Source organism: Alosa alosa, chromosome 23, assembly GCF_017589495.1.
Source record: "Alosa alosa isolate M-15738 ecotype Scorff River chromosome 23, AALO_Geno_1.1, whole genome shotgun sequence".
In the NCBI taxonomy this organism is placed as follows: Eukaryota; Metazoa; Chordata; class Actinopteri; order Clupeiformes; family Clupeidae; genus Alosa; species Alosa alosa.
The window spans coordinates 4,415,383-4,432,938 of NC_063211.1; the positions used below are offsets into that span (position 1 = coordinate 4,415,383).

General features: G+C 40.2%; 1 protein-coding gene across 1 annotated transcript in view; it reads right to left on the reverse strand.

The window, feature by feature from the left end:
* abcc4 (ATP-binding cassette, sub-family C (CFTR/MRP), member 4) overlaps nt 1-17,556 on the reverse strand; it is a 55,030-nt gene that overhangs the window by 24,022 nt on the left and 13,452 nt on the right. Inside the window, exons 4-7 of the mRNA XM_048234396.1 lie at nt 11,888-12,112; nt 9,660-9,749; nt 7,719-7,882; nt 2,194-2,319 (exon numbers count right to left, since the gene is read on the reverse strand). Coding sequence (XP_048090353.1) covers nt 2,194-2,319; nt 7,719-7,882; nt 9,660-9,749; nt 11,888-12,112 — 605 coding nt within the window. The remainder of the gene's footprint in view (nt 1-2,193; nt 2,320-7,718; nt 7,883-9,659; nt 9,750-11,887; nt 12,113-17,556) is intronic.

Genomic DNA, 17,556 nt, shown 5'->3' on the forward strand with positions numbered 1-17,556 from the left:
TGTAATAATATAATTGACATACAGTATAAGTTGCTTTGGATAAAAAGTGTCAGCTAAATGAATACATGTAAATGTGAAATATGTGGTAAAAATGTTTTGTAGAACAAGTTTTAGAAAAGCCATGAGCCTGGAGGGGTGTGGGTGTAAGACACCAGACACCACTGTTAAGCCCTCTGAAGGTGTCGTGGGTCTAATTCAAAGGAAGACAAACGGAGGAAGGTGCCTGCTTGATATACCCACTGAAGTACCCATGAAGGCTGCTCTGTTAGTGGGGCTTTTGACGCATATGATCTCCTGTGTATATCTGAAATTAGGTATGCTAATACAACAATCCCTCTACTCTCCACTCAACTTTTAGCTGTGTGTACATAAAGCACATACATTCTAGTTATATTTTAATGTTTTTCAATGCCTGCTTCATAAACTAAAGTATCAAAAACATACACAATTTCTGTGTGATTGTTTTCAACACGAACACTAGTGCAGTGATTTTCAACCACAGTTCCGCAGCACACAGGTGTGCCGTGGGGTACTTGTCCAATTTAACTTAATCGGTCCAAAGACATGTATTATTTAGTTGTTGCAAATATTAGCCTAGGCTATGTCACTGTTGAGCATCTGTGCCATCTGAGCATGTAGTGACTTGCTAAGTAAATAAATACTCTTTCATGTCAGTGGGTGGCACTAGGTAGCGCCTGATGACCTTGTTAATTAAGTGACGCGCACGAGAAGTGGCTGTGAAAAATAGATATTAGAAAGCTAGATACCGCATTGGGCTCTAGAATATGTAAGCTACGCAAATAGTGCTGCCATCATGGTGGGGGCAACAATCACTGGAGGCCAATGGAGGAACAGGCGTCTCTGATTGGACATCAGACGGGCGTCTCCGATTGGACATCAGACGGGCGTCTCCGATTGGACATCAGACGGGCGTCTCCGATTGGACATCAGACGGGCGTCTCTGATTGTCGGCAAGTGTTGCCCATAGGTGTTTGACCCCAGCAATATGTCGTCTGCGTTCACGCAGCCTACAGTATGCCACTTAATAGAACTTCACAGACAATGCGGTCTCTAGCTTTCTAATATCTATGGGTAAAACAGCGATGGATAAATAGGCCTAGCCTACTTGAAAAGGAAAAAATGCAGACATTGACCTGAACTGTAAACAAATGGAGAGACTAAATTGTCATTATTTTGCTTTAGGCTTATTAGGCTACAGTGTGTAATTCTGTTACATTTTTGGTTGGTGGTGTACCGTGGGATTTCTTTTTAATGTAAAAAATGTACCGTGGTTCAAAAAAGGTTGAAAAACACTGCACTAATGTAACATAACAATGTTATGAACTTGAACTGAATGAACTTGACTTGAGTTTAAAGTAATTGTTCAATGTTGCATAACATCAAACACAACGCTGCTAAATCAGAGTCACAATAGGAATTCTTTTGGAACTGGACTGAACTGGCAAAAAAATGATTCATTGCAGTGCAGAGGTTAACAACAGAGGTCAATCATTTGCCAAAGGTTTGTATGGGTGTTCCCAGAGAGTCATGCATGGTCATATAAGGAGAAACCTGCATTGTCATAATGATTTGTGAGTTCCTATTTTATTTTTCTACCACATTCTATAAATCACACCAACAGGCAATTGTGTAATCATGTGTACATGTGACAGAACAGAGCTCATAAAAGTAAATAAACACACAAGGAGGACTACACTACGGGGATTCTACAGACAACTGAGCTGTGCAAACATGCCAAAGTCAGGGTGACTGTTCATTTATTAAAACGCCACCTAAACCTCTCTTTTTGTCCCTGTTTATATTATTTATTTTTATAACCTATTCATTTCTTTTAACTCTTTTGCTCAGACTGTAAATGGTCATGTATTTCAATTTTCTTGGTAAAACCGCCATGTGAGTTTTAAATAAAACTTGATTATTACACACACACTCATTTGCACAATCTTGAATTTCCCCTGGGGATCAATAAAGTATCTATCTATCTATCTATCTATAATCATTATTCTGCTGTTAAGGAACCTGAGGGCCAGAAATAGATAATATCTTCCACTCCAGCAGCCAGAGTCTTGCGGTATTAATAGTATAGTCATGTGGAACAGGACTGCTCTGAGATGCAGTTTGACAGTCAGAGGTTGTAAACGATTTCAGCAGAGTAAAGCAACATTTCGTTACCTTCGGACATCAGTGACAAGCGCTGAAAAGGGCTTTTCCCAGGCATACATCTTTATGATTCGGATACCAGAAACGACTTCATTCATAATACGGATCCTGGTATCAGTGTGCACCGCTGTCTTACTCCTGAGGAAGAGATACAGAGAGAGAAGGGGAGACAGAGTGGTATAGGAGACAAAAAGATGGTTGGTCGGCTGTTATTGCATGATCACTCACAACATATAGACCCTTTCAACAATAAAAACAAAAACAATGCTTGAACGTTCTATTTGGTTCCCAATCTACTTCCTCTGCATTAACATATGGAATGTTAAAATGGAAGCCTTGTGGGGCCAACTATGATGCTGATAATGGAACTCTCTTGAAAGGGCCGAATGTCACACCAAAGATTCTATAGTTAAGCTTTATCAACCGTCTCTGGTCACACCACATAGTGGCAAGATGGGCCCAGTGACAGGGAGCGGGACAGGGACAGGGAGTTTGTCAACAAATAAACAAATTTTCACTGTTCAACTCATATCTTTTAGAATATCAAGTTGGCATTTCACAGTAAGTCTGTCCAAGTTCACCTGAACAATAGCACTAACCACATACAGCCACATACACAGGTACAGTAATTTCCTGTGTATTAGTCGCATTGTGTATAACCCGCAGGACAGTGTTTTATGCAAGTTAAAAGAAACAAAACCATATTAATACCATATTAATTGCTCCCGTGAATTAACCTCATAGCTGAAGAAATTTAGCAAAATCAATATATAAGCTGCGGCTAATAGTTGGGAAATTATGGTAGACTACAACCAGAGTCAATGTTATATAGTTACTTTCATTAAATAGGTATAGTAATAGCATTTACATTTTACATTTAGGGCTGTATTTTGGGTCACCAGCGCATGGCGTAATACTCGTTATTCACCCGCGCAAAGTTGAATTCGGTATTTTGCACGTTTATTTTTTGAAGCATTGCGCCCAGTGGTGTAGCAATTAACAACCTAGGGAGGGGCCTAGCGCGTTGTCTAAAAATCGCTATCATACACCACCTAAACCCTGGTCAGAAGTCAATGGCGAGTTGTTCATATGCTATTTTAAGAGCGCATGTCACCAGTCATATTGGCAGGTGCACGCACCATCCTTCTATCATTCATGAACGCACACCAGCGCACGTCCATGCAAAGCATTACAAATTGCACGATTTATGGGAAACATAATTAGAACAAAGATATTATGAAATACTGTAGGCCTACATCTCATAATGAGTAGTTATTCACCATCATTTGCAAATTGGTAATGACGGTTAAAAGTGATTAGGGGAGAGGCGAGAGACACGTATGGAGCACAGCTGAAGACGCACTGTCACAAGATATAAGCAACTCCTGCAGGATAAACGTTGTTTTATTCAGTCATTTGAGCAATATTAGGGTAAGTGTTGCTTTTTCCAGCCTATGTTTTCGGTGGTAACCCATTGTCAGTCAATAGTGAAAGTAACTGCATATAACTGTCTTGTCGTTGACTGACTCCTTGGTGAAGTTAGTTTCACTTTGCCAATGAGTTCAAATAGACGAGTGCAAATGCGTGAAGGCTATGCTAGGTTTTAGTAAAGCATGGTTTAAGAATGACTATTCTATACGGTCTCCATAAGCAGCCTCATTCAAATCGCCTTTGAATGCCAAAATACCGATGCATTTATTTGACATATCGTATCGTTAGCCCGTTAAAGGAATGACAGATGTCATTCTCATTGGTTTAAAATGATGTTACGCCCCAAACACACCCATATGACTGATTAAAAGACCTAGGAACACCTTGTTACGCCATGCGCTCCACTTTTGATAGCGAAACCACTCCCAATGTGAACTGGACATCCTACTAAATTTGAATAGACTTTTGACGAGTGACGATGCACTTTAGAATGTCATGATAGGGCCCTTAGTCATTTAGCTGACGCTAATAGCATATGACATATGATACAAGTTTGGCTCCCATCTGCCTTTTTAACGCAAATTTAACTTTCTATTCACATCAAATCACATTTGCTGTGATTCTTTTATGTGTTGCTGTTACAGTTACCTTGATAACTTTTGAACCCACAGATGGTCATAGCCAGGGAATTTATGTGGGGGGGGGCTCTTTTTTGAAATATAAACCATTAAATGTCACTTTCTAGAGAGTTTTGTGCAAAGAAATGGAGAAATCGAGTTGTACATGATAGGCCTACAGTATGTGCAAAACTACAAGGTTAAGAGCTTATACTTAGCATTGTTGTAGTATCAACAGGTATTAGGGCATTTAGCATTTACATTACTGTTAATCAGTCATCACTTGATTACACATTGTATTACCTTGTTATGATATAAGAAGTGACCCATACAATGTGGCAAACATAATGTGCCACATGTTGTGAAAAAGGTCTGGAAAAGTGAGATGCTTCATAAACCATTTAGAAGAGACCACCTCAAAACACCTCACAGAGGTCCACCTCACAAAAACAAATTCAATCTATCCTTGTGGAAAGGTTGCTTGGTAGCTCGAAGTAGGTCTAGCAAGTCTGATATTTCTGTAATTCACAAAGATCAAACACAAATAGATTGCTAGTTTATTTTGAGTAGCCAGCTAGCAGTTCTCATGGCAGTTCGCTGATAATCCGGTGAAGTAAAATGCTCAATACATCTCCTGACAAAAATCACACGGTCAACCTAGTCTTGGTTATTTAATTGAGATTTTCCTTACTTTGTCATCATTCAAGGCCAGGGCAATTTTAGTATGATTTACGTTTGTGCTCTCGGATGAACTTGGCAAAGTCCAGCTGCAGCAGTGGTAGCCCGCAGCTCGTGAGATTTTTTTTTCAAGGCAGTGGATCTTCTTGAACTTTTGCGATTCCACATCACGTGCAACTAAAGATCTCCCAGGAACCTTCCTCAAAAAATACATAGCCTAAAACAAATATTGTCATTATGCAAAGTTTATGATCATAATTCATGGCATTGTATTTGGGCCAGCAGTTGTTTGCAGATGCACCCTATAAATAAAGTGAAAATGTCCCTGCAACAGGTCTGTGAAATTAGGCTAATTAAAATAAATGGCCCGCCAGTACAAATTAGTCTAAAATCACGATGGTCGACTGACAACGAGATTAAGCAGCTGATCAAGAATACGGCTGTGTTCCGATTGTTCTCATCTCAGCTCCGCCGACACAAAATAGTCTTTCCTTTATTGTCAGAAATATCATGTTTTCAATAGCATTGCTTTTATCAAATTTGATGTGACATATTTCCAGTAGCCAACTGACTACAAGCAGGCACATCCGAACACAAACGAGTAGGCAGTATTTATTATAGTGGATGGAATCCACTATCTTGAAATCTCCTGACTTATTCTTCTTATAACCTTTTCTTTTTACCTTTTCAAGAATGAATGCGACTCTAACCGCTTAACATACAGACATGTTGAAATGACCGTTGTGTAGGTCTGGAGTTGGACAAGAGAGGTATTTTTTAAATCTTATCTTAAAAGTTTATACTTTTTGAGAAATAGGGGGATTAAAAATGTCAAAAAGCTAATTTTCCCCCCATAGACTTGTATGGCTGTGGTGTCATAATGGCCTAAAGGCAGCTGCGCTTGTTAAGCTCCCAAAGTAGTTCCCGGGCTAATTAGAACACTGGCACAGGTGTCACCTGTGAATTCAACGGTCTCAGCTTCTAATGCATACAATCGGGCACTCCCTATAACTACAGATCCTGTTTGAGTGTTTCCCGTCTGTCAAAATAAAAGTCACAGCCATATCTCATGCTTTGCGCATTATATCTCCAGAACGGCTTGACGCATATGCTTCAAACTTGGTACAAGTGTTTGTATGGACTCAAAGATTAAGTGAGTTGATGTTGGAGGTCAACGGTCAAAGGTCAAGTCCATGAATACTCTGAGCGTGATCTCAAAAATGCCTTGACATACATGCCTAAAATTTGGTATGAGTGTTTGTATGGACTCAAAGATGAAGTGAATTGATGTTGGAGGTCAAATGTCAATGTGAAAAACACTTTGAGTGTTATAGCTCAAGAACGCCTTGACACACAAGGTTTTTTTGTACGAGGGTTTGTATTATTAACCCAAAGATTAAGTGATTCAATGTTTTTTTTCCAGGAATCTCCCTACCAACATTAAGGCAGCAGCTTTCCATCCACTATTGTAATTCCTCTGGCAAAATACAAAATAGTATTTTGTAATTTGCATTTTTTTGGGTTGAAGAAAATGGCTGCATATTTTGTAGTCTACCTGTTTCATAGGTGTGTATTTTTGTAATTTAAAAATACTGCCAAGTATTTTTGGTAAAACTATTACTTTTGGTGATGTGATAAAACAATAAAAGTGCAAAACAATGAATGTAGCTTTTGACTGGTGTCAAGTAATTTGCGCAGACTTCTTGTGATCAGAGTATAGACCTCTGAAGTTCGCCTACAAAAAAGCTGCAATCTTTGACATCCGGTATCTGGCGAATTTTCCTATGGGAAAATAACATGGGGATTTTGAATTATCGCACCTGTTAAACTCTTGCAGGGATGAAAGTCTGAAATGCAGACGTTTTCCTGAACACACTTTTGTCCTCTGCCTTTGAGTGGATACTGTGATCTCCGGTAAGTGTAGACGGCACACTTTGATTTTTGCTACGCCAGAGCTAACTTGCAATGAATCTTGCCATAGGTAGTTAGCTTCAATTAACAACCGGATCTCCTTATATGGGCAAAGATGGCCGTTTTGGTTCTTTTTTGTAGGCGAACTTCAGAGGTCTATTGAGATTCAGGAAGATGATCCAGTTCAAGATGTGTAACGTGTAGGTTGCTTACACACACACACACACACACACACACAAACAATACACCCCCCCACTCTCACCAAACCCACTCACTCAACCACATGGTTACTTGCTCACCCACACTTAAAGGTTTGCCTGTTTTTAACTGTGATGTGTATGTCATTCAGTGCTAATGATACACAAGGCACCTTTCTGAGCAATGTTGCTGGGCAGCTTTCCTTAGTATTGTTGTTCTGGCACATTTCCTTTGATATTGGGCTACTTATATACCACTTGACAAGTTCAGTTGTGATTTTTTGAGCACATCTCTGATACAGTATTAGGCTATGAGATGTAACAGGCAGGTCAGCATAGTTGATCTGTTGACAGATTTATGGCATGTCTCCTAGGCAGAGAAAAACTCTCAAACATTGTCCACTTAATCAGCAGTGTCAGTGTACTGATGAAGGAATAGATTAAATAGACAGATATGGAAAGTTTGCACACTGATTTCATGTTACCTTTAAGTAGTATTTTCAAAATACAAAAACACAGTATTTTATTTTGATACATGGTGTGGCTACTGTATTTTGTAGTTTATTTTGATACACTTCAAATTAAGGTATTTGATATTTTATTTTTAAATATATTTTGATGTATTTTTTCCCCATCCCTGTGTGGGTGAATACATGAATACTGAAGGGAAAGGTTGTGAATTTTAAGAGTGACAATGTTTCACCTGAAAGATGAAAACAGGCGGCCAAACACAGTCTGTAAAGGCATGAGGAACACAAGGACTGCCATTCCTGCCAGGCATGATGGTCCAATCTCCTGCCACAGCAGTCCAATGACGGCAGCAGCTTGCAGCGGCCCAACCCACAGGAAGTGTAGGAAGATAGTCACCTGCGGTGAACGCAACGGGGTGAGTTAGGCGGGAATAACACCGAAAATACCAAGCGGCAGCAGCAAAGCATAGGGCAAAACATAACGATTAAAATCATTCAAATACAGTTCTATTTTGTTACTATGATATGAGATTTCTGTACAACGCAAATAAACACCCCTACAAAAACGTTTACTGCTCCGATTGTCAAAATATCTGTAGTGTTCCTAGGATACATCAAACTGACACTAATGAACGTTTCGTTCTGAGAGTCAAGGGTAAAGAGCAAGTGTAACGCTGGCGGTACCAACTATCCCCTGACGAAAGTTACAGATCGGTGTTATGTATCAGGGAAGCAGCTCTCTTGAAACATTGCATCAAGCTTAAACTAAGGTATGCATTTGTTTTGTTCCCTTACGGTCGCTCCATGTTTATCTTCCTGGCCACACACTCAGCACCAGTTCATCCTCGGAGCCAGCTGCTCCCTTTCATCACAATAGGCCCGTTGACTTGCAGCTCACCTGCTTCTCATACACTCTGACTATTTATATCCTGATAGTTCATTCAGGACAGCTTCCTGTTGTGCGTTGTGAGGTCATTTTGATCTTGATTTTATTATGTGATCAACTGCCAAGAAAGTTGTTTTTAATGTGATCGTGCGCTCATGTAAGCTCCCTGGTGAGATGAGAATACACATTTTTCCAAGTGCTTCATGCTGATAGCTAGTTGCTTTTGTTCTCTTACGCTGTGCTTCATGCTGATAGCTAGTTGCTTTTGTTCTCTTACGCTGACTGGGTCCTGATCTAAATCCTGGTCTACTTCTTTATTAATAGACATTTATAGACCGAGCAGGGCACAGATACAAATATGTTATAATAAGGATTATACTTTACACAATCAAGCAATAATACATCATCCCTTGAAGCTCAGTATTTAGGCTCAATGATCTTAAGCCTAAAACAACTGGCAGTCTGTTTACCAATACTGATGGCACATACTAGACATATTTATTTGTCTAGTATGTATGCACATACTATGACATATTTATTTGTCTAGTCTAGACATATTTATTTGTACAAGTAATACTACCAAGACTTTCATATTAATAGCGTTTCCACTATCCATTCCGTTTCCTAAATGCATTTCCAAAAGGCTGAATAATCCATGAGGCATTATCCCTGTTGGGAGCTAAACTTAGGAGTGTAACTATCACACTACCTTTATCAACTGTGTCACATGACTCATTCAATGTACTTTGGCATTTGTTATGCTCTTTGTACTTTTCATGTTTTCATAACATTAGTGTTTCCCATACATTGACTTATTTGTGGCAGCCCACCACAATATCAACACTGGCCACCACACAATGATTTTCAATGTACTAAATTTAATGAAATCCTTTCACTGTAGAGCTATGTGCACCTTTGTACAGCCTCTCCTTGAGTCTCTGTCCCTCAACAAACCTGCATGCATGTTTCAAGAAAAATTACAAATCCTGCAAGGATTATTGTTGGCATAGAAGACGACTGGCTAAATCGTGGTTAAATCCGTTAGCATCATAACCACGTCACCTACCACCACAAATATAATTAAATTCTGTATTAAACACTGCATTATATACAACGATGTGCTACTAAAAGCCAATTCGGTCATCTTACACACAATGTTGCCTTCTTCTAAACTCTGTAGTGCACTGTGCAAGACTGCGCGTAGAGCCTGGTAGAGCATTTTGTGATTTTGGGGAAGATCTATAGGAGACACATGCATGTTTCATGCTTCCATAGATGGTAACATTACCTCATCAAACTTGTTGACATCATTTGAGAGCAAGTTGACAATTTGCCCTGTGGTTGTCTGGGCCATAGCTGCACTGCTGAGGCTCAGAGACTGGGAATACACATTAGGCAAGGCAAGCTTATTTACATAGCATATATGGGGAATTACACATTAGACAAGGCAAGCTTATTTACATAACATATATGGGTAATTACACATTAGGCAAGGCAAGCTTATTTACATAGCATATATGGGGAATTCCACATTAGACAAGGCAAGCTTATTTACATAACATATATGGGTAATTACACATTAGGCAAGGCAAGCTTATTTACATAGCATATATGGGGAATACACATTGGGCAAGGCAAGCTTATTTACATAACATATATGGGTAATTACACATTAGGCAAGGCAAGCTTATTTACATAGCATATATGGGGAATACACATTAGGCAAGGCAAGCTTATTTACATAGCATATATGGGTAATTATACATTAGGCAAGGCAAGCTTATTTACAAAGCATATATGGGGAATACACATTAGGCAAGGCAAGCTTATTTACATATATGGGTAATTACACATTAGTAGGGTTGGGTATCGTTTGGGTTTTATCCGATACCGGTGCTAAATCAATACTTTTAAAACTGTGCCGGTGCTGAAACGGTACTTTGTTTTTAAAATGTTTTAAATTAAAATTATCTAAAAGCATGAATTGCTTTTTTTTTAATTGATAAGACAAATTTGAACATGAAATTGAACTGTTATATTCAATTTACTATAAATATGTCATTGCTCCTACAAATAATACATTTAAATGTTAAAACAGCTTGCCATACATGCAAACACAATGGTAAGCTCTGCTTTCAAGTTTACCCAGTGTAGGCGGTTTTTCATAGGGTATGTTAAAACCGCTTGCCATAGAACATGGACAACTGCATTTGCAAGCAAGCTAATCTAACAGGGACTCTACTTTCCAGTTAATTCAGTGTGTCCCCAAATGCTTCAAGAAATTTCATGTCTTTCTTAACCCATAACACGCAATAGTTTTGAACATGTCGGTGTTGAAGTGTTTAGATTCCCAGCGCTAGCCTAGTAGGCATTTTAACAGCAACTATGGCTATGCGCTAACACCAGTCAGCGGAGTTTAATTAGCGATAACGTAGGCTACAGAGATGGTTTCGTAGCCTCTTTGACAGCTCAGTGACATCAGGTATGTAACCTACATATTTATGTTTTTGCCAGCCAACTTTTAACATGATAGTCATATTCATTGTGATGCTATATGGGCCTCATGTACATGAAAGATTAATATCATGCCATTATGTTGTTTCGACACACCGTGAAATAAAGTTGTTTTCACCTTACAACTTTGCTGATAACATTTCAAATAAATGCCAGTTAGCGCATTAGCAAGGACATTGTGTAAGGTATTAGGCTGCTGTTAGCCTACTGTTGATGTTGTTTCATAGCCTTTTGCTTGTGTGTAGTTAGGCCCACTGCTAGATTTTGACAGGAGCTCACGATATCGCTTTAAAGTAAGCTACTTGGGCTCACGCAAGCTGTCAAACACTGTCCACTCGCCTATGTGGTGCACCCCTCTGGTTTATACATCCACTTATGTTAGCTAACTGTATCTGGATGTGTTGCTATCAGAGCAAGACATTAGAGATGGCGCATGACATGCAGTGATGCCTCGTATAAAATAAATAAATAAAACGCTATTTAAGCAGCGAAATGAGGCACCGAAATCCACGTTGTTATTCGATGCAGTTACTACTGTTTGTGTCGGCTCCGGTGCCATATTAGAACCATGTTTCGGTGCCCAACCCTACACATTAGGCAAGGCAAGATTATTTATATAGCATATTTCATACATAGGGGAAATTACACATTAGGCAAGGCAAGATTATTTAGAATAGTACCGGTAAATAAAAGCATAAAAGTGCAATAGTTAAAAATAGTTTAAAAAGTATTAAACATAATAATTGAAAAACATAAAAGACACACACATTTACTGGACACTAGCCTATACGTGTTCACATTTACTGGACACTAGCCTATAAGTGCTCACATTTACTGGACACTAGCCTATAAGTGCTCACATTTACTGGACACTAGCCTATACGTGTTCACATTTACTGGACACTAGCCTATAAGTGCTCACATTTACTGGACACTAGCCTATAAGTGCTGCTGTACTTCGTTATTAGTAAAGCAATTAGGTGGTGAACGTTATGTACTTACCTTTTTATAAATAAGATGACACATAGCAACTCGTATCTTCATGCCTGCTCTCTGGACGTGGTAAAAGTAGAGATGGTGTAGAACAGTTAGGCCAAAAGTAGCCAGGGACATGCCTGCCGCATACCCATAAGCCTCATACAGTGCGGCTGAGTCCGGTGGTCCCACGTGCTCAAAGTACTCGATGAGTTTTCCCAGAAACACTGGCTGGATGACCTTAATGGCTTCCTGGTGAGAGGTGAATTAAAGAACACACAGGGCCTACTGTTACAATATTACCTGGACCAGGAGGGTGCTTTGGCCCAAGTGCCCCCGGGAAGTCAGGTTGGAGTCCAACCCGGGTCATTTTCCAATCCCACTACATCTCTCTCTCCCACTCGCAATAAATTAAAAAAAACCTCAAAAAAATTATACTTTTAAAAAAACAAAAACACAAAACAATATTACTTGGACAAGTACTTGTGAAAAAATAAACATGTTGAACCATAATAAACTGCTAAGCTCACTGGAGATGAATTTCCAAAAGTCCTGGCTATGTTAAGCACAAGTGTTTTAGCCACTGAATTCATATCAACAATTAAATGACCAAAAAAGTGCCCATCACAGTGAGCAAGGACTGGAGTAATGACCTTTCTATGCAGAGTGTGCCAAGTTCCCCCTTCTCCTCACATTTACTGTATATTACTATACAACAAAATTCACATCCTTTACGAGACACTCTACTACGAAGTGATGCAGTAGACTAAAAAATTATGAAAGATGGATATACCATGAAGTGAATTATATTATTTTAAACACTGCCGCCACGTATATGCCTTTTTGACCATAAAATACAACCCCAAAACAGAAAAAGTTGAGACGTTGTGTAAAATGCAAATAAAAACAGAATGTCATAATATAAAAGTCTTGTAAACCCATATTTAGCAGCAAAAATGACAGACAACATATCAAATGTTTAAAATGAAAATTTGGACTATTTCATGGAAAGTATTTGTTAATTTTGAATTTGATGCCAGCAACATGTTTCAAAAAAAGTTGGGACGGGAGCATGTTTACCACTGTGCTGATTCACCTCTTCATTTAACACAATTCTGTAAATGTTTAGGAACTGAGGAGACCTTTTGCTACAGTTTTGATAATTGTGGGCAGCGTGGCCTACTGGTTAGCACTTCGGACCTGTAACCGGACGGTTGCCGGTTCGAACCCCGACCAGTAGGCACGACTGAAGTGCCCTTGAGCAAGGCACCTAACCCATCACTGCTCCACGAGCGCCGCTGTTGATGCAGGCAGCTCACTGCGCCGGGATTAGTGTGTGCTTCCCCTCACTGTGTGTAGACTGTGTGCTGTGTGTGTTTCACTAATTCACGGATTGGGATAAATGCAGACCACATTTCCCTCACGGGATCAAAAGAGTATACTTACTTATACTTAATGAAATGTTGTCCCATTACTCCCCGATATAGGATTTCAGTTGCTAAACAGTATGGGGTATTCTTAGTCATGCTTTCCATTCCATTATGCACCTAATTTGACAAATCTGGACTGCAGACAGGCCATCTTAGCACCTGGACTCTTCCTCTATGGAGAAATACTATTTAAATATATGTGCAGAATTCATTTTGGCATTGTTTTCCTGAAATATTCAAGGTAGTCCCTGGAAAAGACATTGCCTGGATGGTAGTGTATGTTGCTCAAACCTGTATACATCATTCAGAATTGATTGTGCTTTGCCAAATGTGCAAAATGCCAATGCTGTAGGCATTAATGCTCCTCCACACAGTCATAGATGTTGGGTTTCGAACTGAGCACTAAAACAAGTTGGATACATGGATAGGCCCTCTCCTCTTTAGCCCAGATGAGTCCATGATTTCCAAAAAGAATGACAAACTTTGATTGGTCTTACCACAGGACCTTTTTCCATGTTACCGCAGTCCATTTTAAACAAGCTCAGGCCCAGGGTCTGAGGGTGGTATTTTCTGTATCATGTCTCAATACAATTTTAGCTGTTACAATTTTGGCTGCAGTTTTTGAATTTAGTATCAAACTGGGCACATAGACAATGGTTATCAGAGGTTTTCCTGAGCCCATACAATGACTGGTCTGGAAACAGGTCTTGATGCAGTGCCATCTGAGGTCCAAAAGACCACGGCCATCCAATTTGTTTTTCAGCTATTTCCCCTGTTTGCAAAGATTTCTCTGAACGTTTTAATAATATTATGTCTTGTAGATCAGGGGTTCTCAAACTTTTTCAAGCTGGGCCCCCCCTAAGCGGGTCAGCTGAACTTGGATGAGGTCATGCCAGAGGGCGTTTTTGAACGAACGCATCCACTCTGTCTGCAAGGAGCAAGACATTCGAATCTCGGCCTTACAAGGACAGGTTCAAGCTATTCAGTCGCTCAAATATATCGACCAAATACGACAGAGAAGCTAACCACAGATTGTCTTCAAGGTGCTTCGCCAGTTCTGATTTCATTTCAGTTAAAAACCATTTGACCTCTTTGTGCAGCTCATACAAGCGCTGTAACACTCTCCCTCTGGAAAGCCAGCGCACCTCTGTGTGCAAAAGGAGTTGGTCATGGCCCGAGCCCATCTCTTGACAGAGGACACCGAACAATCGTGAGTTCAATGGACGGGACTTAATGAAATTTATGATCTGAACTGCTTGATGGAGGACAGACTCAAAGGGCTTTGGCATTTTTTTTGCAGCAAGAGCCTCACGATGGATCATACAGTGAGTCCATCTGGCAAGTGGAGCTACCTGCTTGACACGCGCAGCTAGGCCACGCTCACGCCCGGTCATTGATCGTGCCCCATCGGTGCAAATACCTACACACTTGTCCCAGCACAGTCCAACATCTCAGACAAATGAGTCAACATGAAAAATTGCTTCCCCAGTTGCACGGGTTTGAAGAGGACGACAAAACAGAACATCCTCTTCAATCCCCTGGCCTCTCACAAACCTTACATAGGTAAGCATCTGAGCCTGCCCAGCAATATCTGTTGACTCATCTAATTGCAATGCATAATATGGACTCAGTTTAATATGGGTTATTAATTGCTCTTTGACATCGCTGGCCAGATCGGAAATTCTCCGTGCTACTGTATCATTTGACCATGGGATGGCACTCAGTTTGGAGGCAGCACTTTCACCCAGCATGATTTTACACGTCTTGTGCCGCAGGCAAAATCAGTGTTTCGGCGATGGTGTGTGGTTTTCCAAGTTTTGCAGTTATTTGGGAAACCACATACGAAGCTTCGAGACACTGACTTGACACAGTGGTGTGTTGGACAATGGTGGCCTTTTGGAGATAGAGGGCATTGCGTTTTCTTTTTAAAAAATCCACTGGTTGTCTGGTTGGACACCTCCCTTGTCAGTCAACCAAAAGCCAAGGCAGAAGGAAAACCCGGACCGGAGCAGCAAAGGCATCTCGTCACAGGCTAGGAAAGGAGGCTTCTGGACCGGGTTGTGACACTGGTTTGTCTTATTTCAAAGTGCTTGGTCTCCAAATGTCTCTTTAATTTGCATGGTTTCATGCTGTCATTAGCTAGCACCTCCACACAAATAACACACTGTGGACGTGGTTCTAATGTGCCAGTTACAGAAAAACCAAACTGCAAACTCTCGTCATATTTGCGGAGCTTAGCCTTTTTAGGAGCTTGTGCATCAGTTGGTTTATCTTTTTTTTGTCGAACGAGGAATTTGTCCATTCTGTTTTGATGAGGTGAATTCAAAATGAATAACGTTCTAAATATTAAAGGTGTGTGTATTGTGTATGTTAATTTAATGAACAAATTACAGAGGCTATTCCAGATTATATACAGAAATTCTTAAGTTTAATTTAATTCCTTCACAATATTTTTGAATACCAACACGACTTCGAGCTGCAACTAGCGGCAACCTTTCGAAATTCAGTGTTGGGAGTAACTAATTATAAAGTAACGGATTACTGTCATTTTGTTACTTAAAGAAGCCCAATGCAACCATTTTGGCAAAAATGACCTTAATTATGCAGGTTGAGAGTCGTTCTGATGGTTCTACAACACTTTTTGGGGTCCTTTGGTGGGTGCTTCTTCTCCCCCTAGTGCTTCTCCGCAGAAAAAACGAATATGCAACTTTCTGGTCCCGTCCCGAACAAATCCGGATGTGACTCAGCGGAAGTATCCAATCGAGTCTTGAAAATGTAGTCAGATTGTAGTTTCTAAGAAGACTGCAAAACGAACTCCGACTTGGCTTTGTTGCTGTTGAAATTGTAAGTAGCCTACCCTTGGGTGAGCTTCGTTTTTGTAATATGGTTTGATAGTCTCTTGAACAATGTGTTTGCTCGACCGTTTTATTGTCAGCCCTGTATGTATTTAGCTTGGTTTCTTGATGGCTAGCTCGCTACCTAGTGGGGGTTTCGCGTAGCAGTCACTTGCTACCGAAGCTGCAGGGAGAGCTATGTCGTGAAAAATGCGAGCCCAAATCAGGCGAAAACCCAGAAACAGCGAAGGAATAACCAGACCTGCATAGGGCTTCTTTAACTTTCTGAGTAAATGTAGCAATGCTTACAATTCAAATCAAGTATCTATTATTACAATTACTGGATACTTTGTTTGCTTCAATAAAAACACCGGCCTAGACACAATTATTTGTTATTTAATCCTAACCCAAGATAAAAAGTTTTCATTGTTATGTGTGGGAAGAGCACTACACTCTTTCACCATCATTCTATCTCAATCAAGACAAAATGAAAATCAGAAAAGGTTTACTGGACTTTCTTCCAAATAGGCCCACGACCATATGCAGCACACACACACACACACACACACACACACCCTTGCTGTCTCATATACTTTGCCAGTCAAGGTATCACATTCAAATATAGGTGGTCACGTTTTACAAAAATACTAATTATTGATTGGTTGCTGCTGGAGAATGTGGGCCCCATGTGATAAAATACTTTTGGGCCTGCATGCTCCCGTCTGCACATTCTTGTTTGCTGGCTAGTAGACTCCATACAGTACATTCACTCCCATCCAGGTGACATTTATTGTCTTTTTACAGACGTGCCAGTCTTTGAATCTCGAGTCTTCTAACCAGATGTCCGAAAAATTACATTTCCCCATGACTTGGTCAATAGTAGCAAACTTTTGGCAACAAGTTTGGCAGCAAGCTAGCAGTATATACAGTGAGTTTGAGGGGGCGCTAAAAGTTTTTTACCGCGAACGCACACACATATAATTAATATAATATCAATAAATTCACACAAATTTTAGGAGATAAGCCTGCACTTAACACAAATGGAAAACCTCATAGTTAGTGGTTCGAAATTTTAATACCTCATCAGATGACATTTATGACCTTTTACGATGCGCTTTTGACTGTCATGATAGGGCCCGGAGAATGAAGTCTCTGACACTACCGAAGCATGACAAACATTTCTTCATTACATCACATCACATCACGTTACAGAACATCATTTGCCTCTTTTACACTGACGAAATTCCCACAAATTTATGTACCAGAATCGCGGAACGGAACGCCAAAGCGGAACGGCGGGACGAAGGGTACCACCAGGCAGGGTCGGCATTTTGCCGAGTCGATTCGTTCCAGCACCAGTGTGAAAGCGTTACGGTGGAAAGGGGGGGGGGGGGCAGGGGTGTCTAGGATTAGGTGATGTAACCTATGTAAC